General features: G+C 37.3%; 1 protein-coding gene across 2 annotated transcripts; it reads right to left on the reverse strand.

The window, feature by feature from the left end:
* Positions 1–45: 45 nt before the first annotated feature.
* On the reverse strand, positions 46–11875 carry LOC108667015 (inositol polyphosphate-5-phosphatase A). 2 transcript variants are annotated; one of them, XM_018153995.2, is made up of 15 exons: positions 11586–11875; positions 10932–10973; positions 10400–10500; positions 10095–10182; positions 9551–9614; positions 8842–8945; positions 8001–8117; positions 7521–7576; positions 6527–6611; positions 5942–6208; positions 4967–5174; positions 4364–4473; positions 2901–2963; positions 2512–2545; positions 1483–1544 (listed from the first exon to the last, which is right to left on the reverse strand). In XM_018153995.2, exons 1-14 carry the CDS (start codon positions 11655–11657, stop codon positions 2513–2515), a joined length of 1410 nt encoding a protein of 469 aa, XP_018009484.1. In that variant the 5' UTR covers positions 11658–11875; the 3' UTR covers positions 1483–1544; position 2512. The 2 variants fall into 2 exon arrangements, with proteins under 2 accessions (XP_018009483.1, XP_018009484.1); XM_018153994.2 differs by lacking the exon at positions 2512–2545 and having other exon boundaries at positions 46–1544.
* Positions 11876–14058: the final 2183 nt, after the last annotated feature.

Consider the following 14058-nt stretch of genomic DNA (forward strand, 5'->3'; position numbering starts at 1 on the left):
ATGCGTAGTAAACGAGAATGCCATCGCATGCTTATCACAAAGGAGTCTGTCATTAAACACCATAAGAATGGATGAAGGTAACCTCAAGAGCAGCAGCATCTACCACTTCTATTGCCACTTTCATCGTTGCTGGCACTGGTCTGGTCTTCCACTGGTGGCTTTCTCCTGAACAAGCCACGCTTCCTGCGAGCTACCTTATGCGTTGACGACGGCGGCACCAAGGCACCACCCTCATCACTTGCGTTCTTAGTGCGCTCATCGATGCTATCTACGTCAGCGATGTCGTACGTGGGTGACTGCGATATGCTCTCGAAGTCTTTAGCCAGTCTCGTCTTGTCACATGACGCCGAGTCTTCACTAGCGTAGAACTGTGAGACGCTTTCCGGATCTTTGCTCGGGCGGTGCTTTAGGGATTCCGAGTCATCGCTGTTCACTTGTGATATGGATTCAGCTTCGTCTTTGCTTTTCCTGCCGTAGGTTGAGACCTCACTGCACACGCCGCTCAAACTAGACTCGGACGCGTGTTCATTGGCGTAGTCTGACAATAGGAGGTTGTTGAGAGAGTGTTTCGCCTCAGCCGAGCGTTTGGTTTTACGCATCAACTCCAGTTTACTGTAGATATCTTTAGGCTTACCACAACCTTCGTCTAACAAAGAAATACCACAAGCATTAGCGTCGTCGGTCAACTCGAAAGTGCCAGTCGATAGGGTGAGGCTCACACACTCGCCGTCTTCCTTCCCTGACATCAGTGAAGCAGACTTTGATCCAACAACTCTGTCGTCAATGCTCTTATCTGCAGAACTAACACTAATAATAACTGGAGTCGTCGCAATTAACCAAGTAGTTTCGTCTGGCCCATTATCTTCACACAGAGAATCCAAGATTGCAGTCGACTTTGTACTCGCCAAACAAGAATTCGATTCACTCACGTCTGTGATACTTTTGTCAATGACCGAGTCGCACGCCATTCTCGTGCTTGACGAAACGCTCACGCCGCCTAGGATCACTTCGCTCGTCGCTCTATCTTCATGGTTTTCGTGTTTCTCGAATCGGTGGTTAACCATTTTAGGAATAGCTGTACTTGACACTAAGCAATTAACTCGGTCGCTTGGACACTGGATATCAGTAGTATTACTAATATTTTTAGAGTTAAACTGCACGGTTCCTTGGTCCGACTCCAGTAGCATGCAACCACTGAGCACTGAATCGGAAGAACTAGAGTTAGAGGGGCTTTCACACGTACGTATGGATTGGTTTTGATCAATAATACTGGTTTTGGTAAGAGGTACGCACACATCATCTGGATTGTCCCTGGAACTCTCCTTACTTATTACATAGCTAAAACTAGGGCCGCTCTCTGTAGAGAGCTCTCGCTGGGAACTAATGTGGCATGGGTTGGGGTACACAACTCGGGCTCTCTTAGAGAACGAGGGACATTTCGTCAGTCGGTGGCACAAGCACACAGGAGGAGAAAGAGGAGCTGGGGAACCGTCGAACTTGCCCGGGCCCTGGTGGTGAGGTATGTGCGTCACCAAGCAAACAGGCTGCACACAACAAAACAGGATAAGTTACAGAGTCAAGGAACAACGCCGCCAGTGATTGGCGGAGAATTTTCAACTATTTTTGATGGTACGGCCCCTGAGTAAATAAGAACAATCTTTGAAGGGTAAAATATCAAGCAAGCTCCTTGCTGTTATTCATAAATTATCACCATTTGTAATTTGTTTTTACCTATTTGAAATCATGAACGAATTATACTACGTCATGGTGAGCTTAAAATTTGTGAACAATGACACTTTATGGAACGGATTGAGATTAGTAGGCAGGTGGAGATTAGTAGGCAACAAGATGAAACACACGAGTAAGTCGCAATGATCACATACAAATTAAACAACAGCAACAAAAGATAAGAAATATTCGCTAAAAACCAACAAAAAAGAATTTAAAACGGCGACAAGAAGCCAAGAAGCTAACGAACACCTAAATATAGTATGGTGGAAATTTCAGGTACCAATTTTTAGCACTGAACGAGTTTCAAATAAATTTCCATCTACTGTTGAATTTGATTAGTGACGTAATGGCGGAAGTTAGAGGTGGTAATCAGATAAACTACAGAGATTAATCACTAAAAGGTGAAGCAATTGTACGCTGACATTATTTTCACCGATCTCATGATTAACTATTTCCAAGTTAGTATCTCGTTACGTATAAAACCCAAACATAAGCGCTATGTTCAAATCAACCCTCTAATGTTAAAATGCTAATGCTTATTGAATTAATTTTACTTCGATTAGCCTAAAATTAATAAATGCTGAATACGAATAATATGCAAAACTACAAATTCAGAGAGAAGCAGATTCGGGATAGCCTGACACTAAAATTGTTGCATTTTCCGTCAAAAGAGCGCAACTAAGAACCAAACTGAACTACAGTTTAGTTAAGTATCATAGATGCAAGAACCCTACACACGGGAACGACGTAACCGAAATATGGCACATTGCAGATACACACCTTACTTGGTCAGGTAGAAATCCAAGAAGACAGGCTGCAGGGTAAGACACCCGATATCAGAACGAATGTTTATAAGTAGAGAGAAAATGAGGGCTAACATCAATCCAAACACATTTTATTTCTTAGCTTGATATGTACATCAGTTTCCCATTCAAATTACGGGCATCAATTCTTCAGGGAATCTATTAATATTCGGATTGAATTCCGCATAAGTAGCTGTTGCCGATAGATAAAAGCAAAGATTGATAACAGAAATGAATTCAATTAAATTGCGAAGTTATGATTTTAGTAGACAATTCAAGCAAGAAGAGCAGTCACTGTATGCTGACGGTCATCAGAAGCTAAATGCAAAGTAGCTTTAAAGTTGAGATTTTAAATGCAACACTTACCTTGTGATCTCCCATTGGCGTATCCAATCCCAGCATATCGTAGCGAGCCCCCAGATGTTGAGTCTGCAAATTGTTGACAGAGATTTAAACATTTGCTAGAGGCGGGTAACAATTTTAAAGCAAAAAATTATAATAAATAAAATGAGAACGAGAAAGAAGTTGTCAAATAATTTTCTATTATAAATGATCCAAGCTCGACATTGACATTATGTAAACATCATGCCCCTACCCATGGGCCGCAAAAACAAAAACGCGTGTTTCCATCAGCAGGAAGAAATGATCTCATAATAATTCGTTGAGGCCGGCCATCATTCTTGCTCAACAAATACAAACATGAGTTTAATGACCCACGATTGCTAATCACATCATCAAGTCTAGTTAAATTCCTCACAGTAGCAGTAATACCCAGACATGGCTGCTTAACACGTTGACTCCGGTTCCGCTATAAAAATTCCATTTATTTTCTTTTTGCAATATTTAAAAATTAATTAGGAAGTACCCCTATCATAAATTTTAGCCGGCCAACGCATTTGAGAAAAACTAAATCACGCAATTTGTGCGGAAAAAATGACCGTCTGGCAACCCTGTTTAAAAACAGTACAAAAATGAAATAATAGTACAAGATGAAGCAATCGGAGTCAAAGTGTTAAAGGGAATATAACAGCTAATTGAGTCTGCAGCTGCGGAATGAGCAGGTGGTTTTTATGTAGGATGAGCGCTTACCTAGTCACGCAACAAGGGCAGGATGGAAGCAACAACAATGAAAGAAAAAATAGTCAACCTTGTATAAAAGAGGAGAGAATAGTTAGTCATCTTCGCTCTCTAAATCATCCTTCACAAATTGAACTGAACCCTTTCCTTGAACAGCGCTACATAGAAAACCGTATAGAAGGTATAATTCCTGAAAATGTTCTACAAATTGTGCGATCAAGTCTACACACATGGAGTGCTCTGTTCTGTAAAAAGTAAGCTTGCTCCTACTAAGATTGTTTGAAGACTAGGCTACACGCGAAGTAAAGCGGTTAGAAGTCCGACGTTTATCACTCGTGCTGAGAGTTGAAGTGGGCAAGGCTGACCTAATAGAAGATGCTAAGCGTCCGAAAAACTTTAGATAGAAGTAAACAGTCCTCCACTTATTCATGGTTCGTGCATAGGATTACAGATTGTAACGCTGTTCGTCCCCCATACTTAATAAAGCACCTATTAGCCCTCCACTTTCTCATAGTTCGTGCTGAGGGATAAAGAGGATTTAGACTAATCTCACAGGGCAGATGTTGGGCGTTTCTAATATCTTATAAAGCGTTAAGTATATCTTCCACTTTATCGTAGTTTGTGCTGAGGGTTAAATTCGACCAGACTGACATAATAGATGATATGCTGTGCGTCTCCAATACTCAATAAATCATTAATTGCCCACCATTTTCTTATATTTCGTGCTGAGGAATGAAGAAGATATGACTGACCTTACTGAGGAGATGTTGGGCGTCTTTACTGAAGAGCACGCGGTCACACCACGCGGGCACGCGCGTGTAGGCGTAGTGGTAACCCACTACAGCACTCGCTTCACCACCTCCTGAAGGCGAGCAGTTCGTTAGACATCTTGGCCTAAATGTGTGGACTGAAACTAGCTCTTTCGTTTGGTTTAAATTCTTTCTTAGAGGAGAGAAGTAAAAAATGACCAACTCTCGATGAACATATTTTACCGTTCAATTAGGCCGGTTACCGTATGGAAAGCAAAAAAGCGCGTTTTGCTCTGTCTTTGATCTCTTTCCTTAATAGTTTTCAAGGAATCATTACTGATGGGCAGCTTTTAAAATTACAAACAAACTTTGACAAGATGAAACGAATATTGAACATCACAGTTCCTGTAGAATCAAAAGATCATCTCTTTTTGTTTTCAGAAATGACATTTTATAAGTTTCTAGATCCTGTCTCTTATGCTCCAGTGAATGACGAAATTGTTCACGTCAGCCTAATTTAGACAGGACAAGTAGTCTCAGTATCTGTCTCGACATGACAAGCCACAGTTAATCAAAAAAAATGTGTACAACATAAAGTAAAGGTACCAGCGTCTGCAGATGTGCTTGCATCGTACAAGGTAGAGCCCTCATCCGTAGACACGATGGACGAAGCTCTGTTCACGTCCCCAGGTTGGAGTCTGCCCAGTGAAGGAGGATCAGGCTCCTCCGCGAAGGGGTATGATGGCGGAAAGGTGATCGGTAACTCGCTGACCCGCGACGAGAAGCTCTGCACTTCGTAGTCGTATTGCCGCAACTGAACAAACAATTTGCGGCTGCTGTTAAGGTTAAATTACCCATAGTTATTAGGAACAATGGTGTTGGTCATCACGGGGGTATTAAGCACCTTTTATCATCAAATCATCAATATAAGAAACAATGGTCAGTGATGGAACTCATAATTTTGAGTAATTTTGTTCGGACTCTTCTGAAATTGAGCTGAGATTCTTGTACATGCAAAAAAAAAAAAAAAACTCAGATTTATTAAACTTCAGTAAATATAATTTATCATCATGTAAAAAATCGGATAAGTCCAGTGGACATAATTGCTAGCGCTACAGGTCGAGCTATCTCGCGCCCAAAAGGCATGATGAACAACTAGCAATACCGTAAAATGGGGTAACTTAGACCACTTTTTATTTTATAAATGATGCCATTTTTTTACTAGCTAAATTAAACTTGAATTGAAACATGCAAAAAACGAAAAGTGGTCTAAGTTACCCCGCCGGTCTAAGTTACCCCATTTTACGGTACTGATAACTTACGATACAATAAATATGAAATTAGACTATACGAGGCATAATTGTCCGCAATAAAATACATTTGTATCAGCCCATACAAGATCAATAAATACAGAATAAAACAAAGGCACGTGAACGCTCCTGAAATAATCTAGAACCAAAGCTGCAGAATGGAATTCAAGTAACCAAGAAGCAGATCTAGTATCACAGTTTCCAGTAGAGGAGTACAATTCAGAAATTCCCTATTATAGCAGGCGGGAAAAATTAGGAAGGATGAACTGACCCACTCTCCTCTGTTCTCCTGAAAGATGATCTGGTGCTGTGAGTGTCGGAAGCCTCGTTTTGAGACGATAAGTTCGGGATCACAGGATTTGAGCAGACCGTCGCAGGAACTCCTTCGGCTGATACTGCCTTCGTCGGACGTTTCTTGGGCATCACCTTCCAAGGTATCATCACCCTGCGACTCTCTCTCTCTTTTGTGATAGTGACGTTCTTCATCAACGGAGTTTGGTAAAGCTACTGAAGACGAGACGCAGCCTGCTGTCAAATTCTGGAACAAGTAAAAGAATAAGAAAAAAACTTCAGAATTGTGTCCAAATACCGTAGCTACTTACTCTCATATGGCATATCAACGCATATAATCAACATGAGTAAACGATTCAACATCTATTCTCAGCTGCATGGTATCCACAACCGAGTAACATTTTCATATTGATTTCTAAAACGAATTTCCATTTTGCAACTGACAGGAAATATACTAAATACGTCATTTCCAATCAGATATATGGTTATTTTTGCACAATATCAATCATCGAATGAATGATTCAAGCAAACTAGTTGCTGTTGTTCTTATTTAACCAAAACTGACCTCTACAACCGACTTTGTATTTAAACGGAAGTTGAAGTCACCAAATATAAAGAATGGCACGTTTGGCAGCTCGTCATTTTGAAACCTGAAGAACAAGGAAACATATTACATTGGATTATGAAGAACATAGTACACTGCTGTGTATACATGCTCATTGAGAAGTGTACGTAATTATTTGACGTTTTCATCAAAAACAACGACACATCGGAACACGTATATCTCGTAACATAAGTACGCACCCAAGGAACATGCTGAAGAACATAAATTTCTGAGAATATTCCCTAACTAGGAATTGAAAACGAATAACGTATAGAGATAAAATCATAGTGAAAAATCTTTTGTTTACCATTTGGGTGAAAACCGTGAAGAAATAATAAATAATTTACCTTAAATGATCATCAAAGGCTCGTCAATATAATGGGATAGTAGTAGTATAATGGTTTGCTAGCGCTTCAGCTATCAAGCTATTTCGAACCGGAGGTCAAAATGTAACATCGCCAGCAAGGCGGGAGGTTTTAATTATTCAATATCTCAAGTTAATCATCACACACAAGGGGCGGAAGTTCTCAATTTTTCAGCCCGCTGAAGCTGGCTCGAAAGAAGCAGCGTTAGCATCTCAAAGAGACGAAGTGACAAGGAGGGACAGGTGAAAAGCAACAGAAACGAAGACACTCGAACAAGAGGTCGCTTACACGGGACGTCGGCCGCCCGCACGAGAGAGACAGAGAAGGGAAATGTAAGGAATCTTACCTACATAATAAGTTAATGTAAGGAATCCTACCTACATAATAACTTAATGTAAGGAATCCTACCTACATAATAACTTTTTGTAAGGAATCCTACCTACATAATAACTTAATGTAAGGAATCCTACCTATATAATAACTTGTAAGGAGCGCGAAATCCCATACGACTTCTGACGAGCACAGACACGCGTCAGAAGTCCCCCTGAGGGGCAATATAATGGGACAAAATTGGCCTTGACATGCCTCACCTGTCCAAGGCGTGGTTAAGCGCCCTTCGTCTGTTGAGGGTGTAGACAGATGGGCACTGAAATGGGTATATACGTATATAGTTTACATTACACTAACTTTCAAAACGATGCAGTAACTTAATTTGAGTTGTGAGGAAGATCATTGTACCTTGTCGGCATTCACCTAGTAGGGGAAAAAATGCTTTCACATTTCACATGGCTTTTTTATTGTCCTCATTCTGTTTAATAAATTGCCTAAAAATTCATTACTAATATGCAACTTTTGACCTAAAATCATGCATTGAAAGAAGGAAACAAATACTGAACATTATGGCTTCTGTAGACTGAACCAATTATATTCCATTGCATTTTGAATGTGACATTCCTTGCAGTTGATGCAATAGATTTAGCTGAGCCATATAAGAGTTTACATCATAAGTTCCTTGCTGAGCCAAAATAATTAAAAAATCCAAAAGTGGAATTTAACAATGCTGATCATACCTCCTGCATGGCGAGAAAGTTGGAGGCGTCATGGAAGAGGTGGATGTTGATGAAGTCTAATTCTGTGCCGTTGATGCGCCATCGCGTCCGCATGAAGCCTTTACGTGACCACTTGCACTGAAAACAAAACCAAACATCAATATCCAAACAGAGGATATGGACAATAGATATAATCAACAGATTAAGGAATAAACTAATAAATTATAAGGAAGCAAGAAATAAACATAGGCAGTAACATACAATGAGTTCCAAAAACGCAGAACAGGAAACTTTTTCCAATTCAGCTCAGCTACTTACAAGTAATGTGCATGTGAACTTAAACAGTGGTCTGCCATATATCATTTTAGAACCTTCTGATGTATTTTGGACAATGGCAAAAAGAGGTTAATTTGAAAAAAATATATAGCTTTTGAGCATTGTCTTTAGTTGAATTGAGAAGTCGTTTCAGAGTCAAAGCCCTGTTTATGAACCAGAACCACATACAAGGATTTCAGCTCAAGGGGAAAACACAAAGACATCATGCTGAGTGACATGCACGTGAGAGCAGAACTAAGCTATCATGTCATGACGTCCGAAATTGACTAATATGTAACCCGCTTGTTTCAAGTGTGAGCAATTTCCCCTAATAACAAAAACAATACAAGAAAAATATTAAAAGTGGCACAATTAGAAGGACATTTTGTAAAAAAATAAACATTTATTTCAGAACACAGATCAAAATTATGTTTTGCAATTTCATTTAAGACAAAATTTTAAATTATACATTATACATTGATATTGCAGTAGAAAAATTATCATGGATATGAAAATAAATTGGCATGAAAGATTAAAAAAATCTTACCTCTGGGAAAAATTCTCTGGGAAACTTGACCTTTTCCTTAGTGTGTGCATCAGTGAGATCACCCGTGTACTGTGTACGCCCCTCTACCTTCACGTAGCATCCCTCTGTCCAATATAAATAAAGTTTATAAAGCAATTATATGTTTATAAAGCTTATGTATTATAAAGTTTAAGTTTATTAAGTTTATAAAGCTTATATATTATAGGATAGCTTATGCAACAATAACAATGTTATATAGAATTTGGAGTGTTTCTCTCAGTAATAAATAATTTACTTCGAGCAGAGTTGTTTGAGTAACTAACAATGACTTGATTTCAACATGATAATCACTTCAAATCAGAATTAACACAAGTCTAAATCAGAGGCAAATACCTACATACAATATAAATGGGAAACTCATGAAAAATGTCATTAACATAGAACCAAGTTAAGTTGAAGAAAAAAACTGTCTTTAGATATTATGACAGTAATTAATGGCAAGTCTTTCTCAATAACTCACAGCAAGCTCAGCTTAACTGAAGAACCATGATCAATACTCAGTGACAGGAGCTTCATTGGATCATTAATGTGCACATAATCTAATATTAGAATGATAATTCAACAGTAATTAGCTTTAAATGATCACTATTCAGTGCTCAGAACATTTGAACAAGGGCTTTGTGTTTATTGCAAAGAGTGAGATGAACTTGGGTGGTGTGATGTTATTTACCTGCAAAGTTCCAGGTCTGGACGTCCTCAACATTTTTGTGGATGAAGTACAAACTACCAAGAGCCTGAAAAAATGCTTAAATCTCAAGGTTTCCAACAATTAAAGATTAAATTTAGAAGAATAATTTGTAACCTGTCTTTCTTTTCTCCTTGAAATCTCAAATCTCATTGCAAACTTTATTCCATTTCATCATGTATAAAAATCAAATCTATGACAGTAGGTTGACTAAGGAAAAATAACCCATTAAATTTATTACTTGGATGATCTCCATTAGTGATAGTATCTAAAATGCACCAAAGGCACCTAGAACACAGTAAAAATATACAACTGGTATTTTTAAAAGATAATTTTCAAAAGCTAAACCAATTAGTATAAATAATATGCAGGTATAATGAACAAGTTTTAGACATTATTAAAAGTAATGAATAAGAATTCAACAACCCATGTCATAAAAACAATATGGATTATTTATACAAGTTTGAGCTGGTAAATATTGATATGAATCAGAGAATGCAATTCAATTCAAACAGGATATAGTTATTACCGTGAACTTATCAGGAGATGCTGTGTCACCATCAAGATAAATGAGGCAGCGATTGTAGTCCTGCAGCTCAGGCCGTCCTAGGAGTTCCCTGTGTAACACCCAAAATTACAAGTTAGAAATAAAATTAGGTTGAAGAAAAATAAGTCCATGCCCAACAGGTTGAACATAAAATGCTTCAAAATAAAATAATTTTCACTGAGATACAATTCAATAAGCTGTAAACAAAATTGCTATCTTCAAGACGGTTCTTACTAGATGATATCGTCATACATCACTTCTGACAATAGAACTGGGTGTACCCTTACTCAAGAAACTTCTCCCTGGAGTGCAGAGGTTTGAGGTAATTTTTTCCACCAACTTCCTGGCAGTGCAATGCCACAAAGCCAGGCTTATCCTCGGGTAGCCCCTGCAAACATGGAAGATAAGGAAAAACAGCTGGAGAAAATTTGGAGCAGTTACTTCACAGCATAACAATGGCAATGACTGATTTGAATTCCAAAAGATACTAAACCAAAACTTTTTAAAAAATCAGAAGGTTTTGTGTGCTAACTGCCATTCTTACTAATTAACCTTACAATTATAAGAAAAAACATAACTCGGTACTCACTGCAGTGAGTGACAGAGAGCGCATTTTCTCGTCAACAAAAACTTGAGGTCACGGACAGACAGACGGATGGACAGACAGACGGACTGACATGGCGAGCACATTAGTGCATTTTTTCAATAAATGAGAAAATGCACTAAAAAGAGAGGATAATAGTTGAAAAAAAATTATAAAATAAGCTTCAACTTGTTCTAGTTGATACAAGTGTTAAAAATTTGTTACTCATCACCAACCTTGAGCATTTGGTCCATCCAAGCCTCAACCATGCTGTGGGGCTGGAAGAATGAAGCAAAGATTAATAACATTAGAAGAAAGGAGTGTACAAAAATATTAGCACATGGGGAATCTTTAAAAGTAAAGCTTGTCATAAATAAATTGAAATTATAATGTTTTTTTAAGTGATTACAAATTTAGTGTGTTTGTTCTGGATGTCAACTGACCAGACAATCAGGAAGTTATGTTGAATGCTGCTTAGTGTTAGAGTAAGTCCAGCAGAATTAACAATGCAGTGAATAATAGAATGATAAATATTCTGGTCAGGTTTAATATACCAGTATACTTAATGTAATGATATATTTAAAAATTCTACTTAACAATTTAATATGGCAGAATGTTGTACCCTGTATTTCACCACTAGAATTAGACACCTTGATATGCAAGTAAATTGAAAATGGGACAAAAGGGGAAATTAGAAGTAATTTACACTAATTGTACTTTGACAAAAGAAGGAAAATGATTCAAAAAAGTTTCAAATTATCATCACATATTTGGTATCAAAAAAAAGAATATTTCCTTTATTTTATTCAATTCAACATCTATTATCACAACTTTTAAACATTCTAAAGTACATGAAATTCTAATTAGCCTTATTATATTAAAGGCCTCACCTGTTCAAAACAAGTGGCAATGTTGGCAGTGGCAAGGAAGACACGGGTGACATCATTGGGTAAGGACTCCATGTTTACAGTGCTTCTTTCAAATTATTCCAATACTGGCAAAGCTTTTAGACCAATGAACATATCTCCTCTAATATTCAATAAATAATTCTTCTCGGAGCTTACAAATGTTACCTCAAACACATTAGCACTTTTTTAATCTCTAGACTAAAATGGCATTCATTCCAATTCATGTCATAAAATATTAAACCAAAGTCCACTCATGTTTTTACAAATTTTCATGCAAAAAACCTAAGCAGCTGTAAAAAAAGGCTAAAATTAGCTTTAATTTTAATGCCATGCATTCAAAGTACAAATTTATTGAAATTTTGTTACTCGACTTCATGATGCAATTCTATAGTTAATATAAAATAACATTGTATTTTAAGATTTTGAACTGATCATCAAGGTTTATGGACCAGTCCACAGCACACTAACACCACTTCTCACAAGACACAAAGGTGTACTAAATAAACATTAGACAGCATCAGTCAACAACAACAGAAGTTACAAGAATCTACAGACAAGAAATTTAAAATTTTTCAAAATAAAAAGTACTTACTGAAGTCAGGTTATAAGCCATAAAGTGCCTAAAAATATAAAAAATTCATGTTTCCACATGGATTTAAATGCTGTCAGCATTGTGAAACTTCAAAGAATGTCTCTTATTGTTTACAATTGTCAAATTATAATTAGGCTATATTTGCTGGTCAAAACTGCTTATAGAATCTATTGGTCCAATCAAATGTATTACTGTATATACAAATGTCTATGGACATTGATTGCTAATGTAATGAAGTAGACATGTGTTTATGCTACTAATTTATCATAGAAGTTATATCTCCATATTTCTATGCTTTGTTACAAGTAAAATTCATCACTTGAAATGGAAATTTTCATGTAAAATGTGAAAACTAATGTCACATGAATGCCTTATTACAAGTATGTAACAAAGTTTATCTGTGAAATGTTTTCTAGGAGCTACAGCCATAAAGAAAATTAATATCAAATCAAATTACTTTGCCACAAGTTTATTTGTTGATGTCAAATATTAACAAGTATCATTTGTACAATTTTATAACATTTAATAAAAATTAAAGCATATTTTAATAGGAGAATTTATAATAAAATATATAATTACAAAAATAATTACTTTATGATATATGGCATGTGACGCTCTGCATTGCACATGTGATGTCACTGCAAGGTACCGCCTCCAACTCTCTAGCTTGGTTTGAACTGGCAAGCATGGTGGTGCTTAATTTGTTTCTCGGATATTGTGGATATTTTTATTGCGAATCTTTCCAGTTTAGATATGGGAATACTTTTGATTCCAACATTTTGAAATATGCAGTTCTCAAGTCTTTGGCAACATTGTAGTGAGCCATTAAGTTTGAAATATGAACAAAGGAGTGAATAAACTTTGAATTGTCATACGAGTTGCTGTGAAACCTATGAAAGTAGGTCATTGTCATTTTGTCAGTCATTGTTGCCATTTTGCAACCTATGGAAATAAGTAAGATATATTACTATCGGGCTTGCCAAGCACCCACATTCCTACATCAGCCCCGTTGTTAAGCCACCATGTTTGTTGCACACTAGCTTGTTCTTTTGTTCCTATATGTTTGGATATTTTGGTAGCAATGGAGCAAGAAAGAGCAAAGTAGAAAGAATTAAGCTCGTGTAAAACCTCTTTCCTTTAGCAAGAGTCTGGTAATTAAGAAAATTGTTCGACATTAACCATGTTGATCCCTATATGAAGTGCTGGCAATAAAAAGCGGCAAAGCAGTGGTGCTCAGGTTTTGCAAGCCTGCCTCCCATTTCACATGGTGATTTACTGAACTATTTGGTTTTTGGCATTAGCCAATACACCTTGCAAGAATTCAAGGCATATGAGATACTTGACTCTTGAAGCATACAAGCAATTTGTGGATGGATGGGTGCAGGAGATACCTATACACCCACAAACCAGCCAACTGCAACAACAATGTCATTGCTGCCACAGTGAAGGTGAGGACTAAGGATGTGTAATTTGATCTGTAAATATTCTTACTTTTATTCTTGCTTATGTAGCTTCTCTAGTGGCAAGTAACAGATTATGCCCCAGGAAAATACATAGCATCATGCATCATGAATATTTCCAGCATATAAATTGATATACAATATGTACTATATCAGTACAATGAAAAGTGATACAATATACATGGCAATAATGGCATTGATGGCTGGTAAACTGAAGAAAAGCATTCCATTGTCAATTTTCTGCTCAAAGACAAAAGCTAGACCATGTAAAAAATATGGTGGCCAATCCCACATTGCAACTCACGATTCAGTGCCTGAGTGCCGTGATGCCATCCTTTAGACACCAATTCAATTATTTTATTTTCAAATTTATTTCGTGCATTGCGATTTGTACAAGAGGTAT

The sequence above is a fragment of the Hyalella azteca genome, unplaced genomic scaffold, assembly GCF_000764305.2.
Source record: "Hyalella azteca isolate HAZT.00-mixed unplaced genomic scaffold, Hazt_2.0.2 contig7095, whole genome shotgun sequence".
NCBI classification, from domain to species: domain Eukaryota; kingdom Metazoa; phylum Arthropoda; class Malacostraca; order Amphipoda; family Hyalellidae; genus Hyalella; species Hyalella azteca.

Bases quoted from the DNA above. Each gene is read 5' to 3' on its own strand.
- LOC108667015 (XM_018153994.2), bottom strand. From the start codon at position 11,657: ATGGAGTCCTTACCCAATGATGTCACCCGTGTCTTCCTTGCCACTGCC. The intron at 10,974-11,585 runs GTGAGGCCTTTA...TCATTCTTCCAG, and splicing joins TTGCCACTTGTTTTGAACAG to CCCCACAGCATGGTTGAGGC. The intron at 7,577-8,000 runs GTATGATCAGCA...TACCCATTTCAG, and splicing joins ACTTTCTCGCCATGCAGGAG to TGCCCATCTGTCTACACCCT.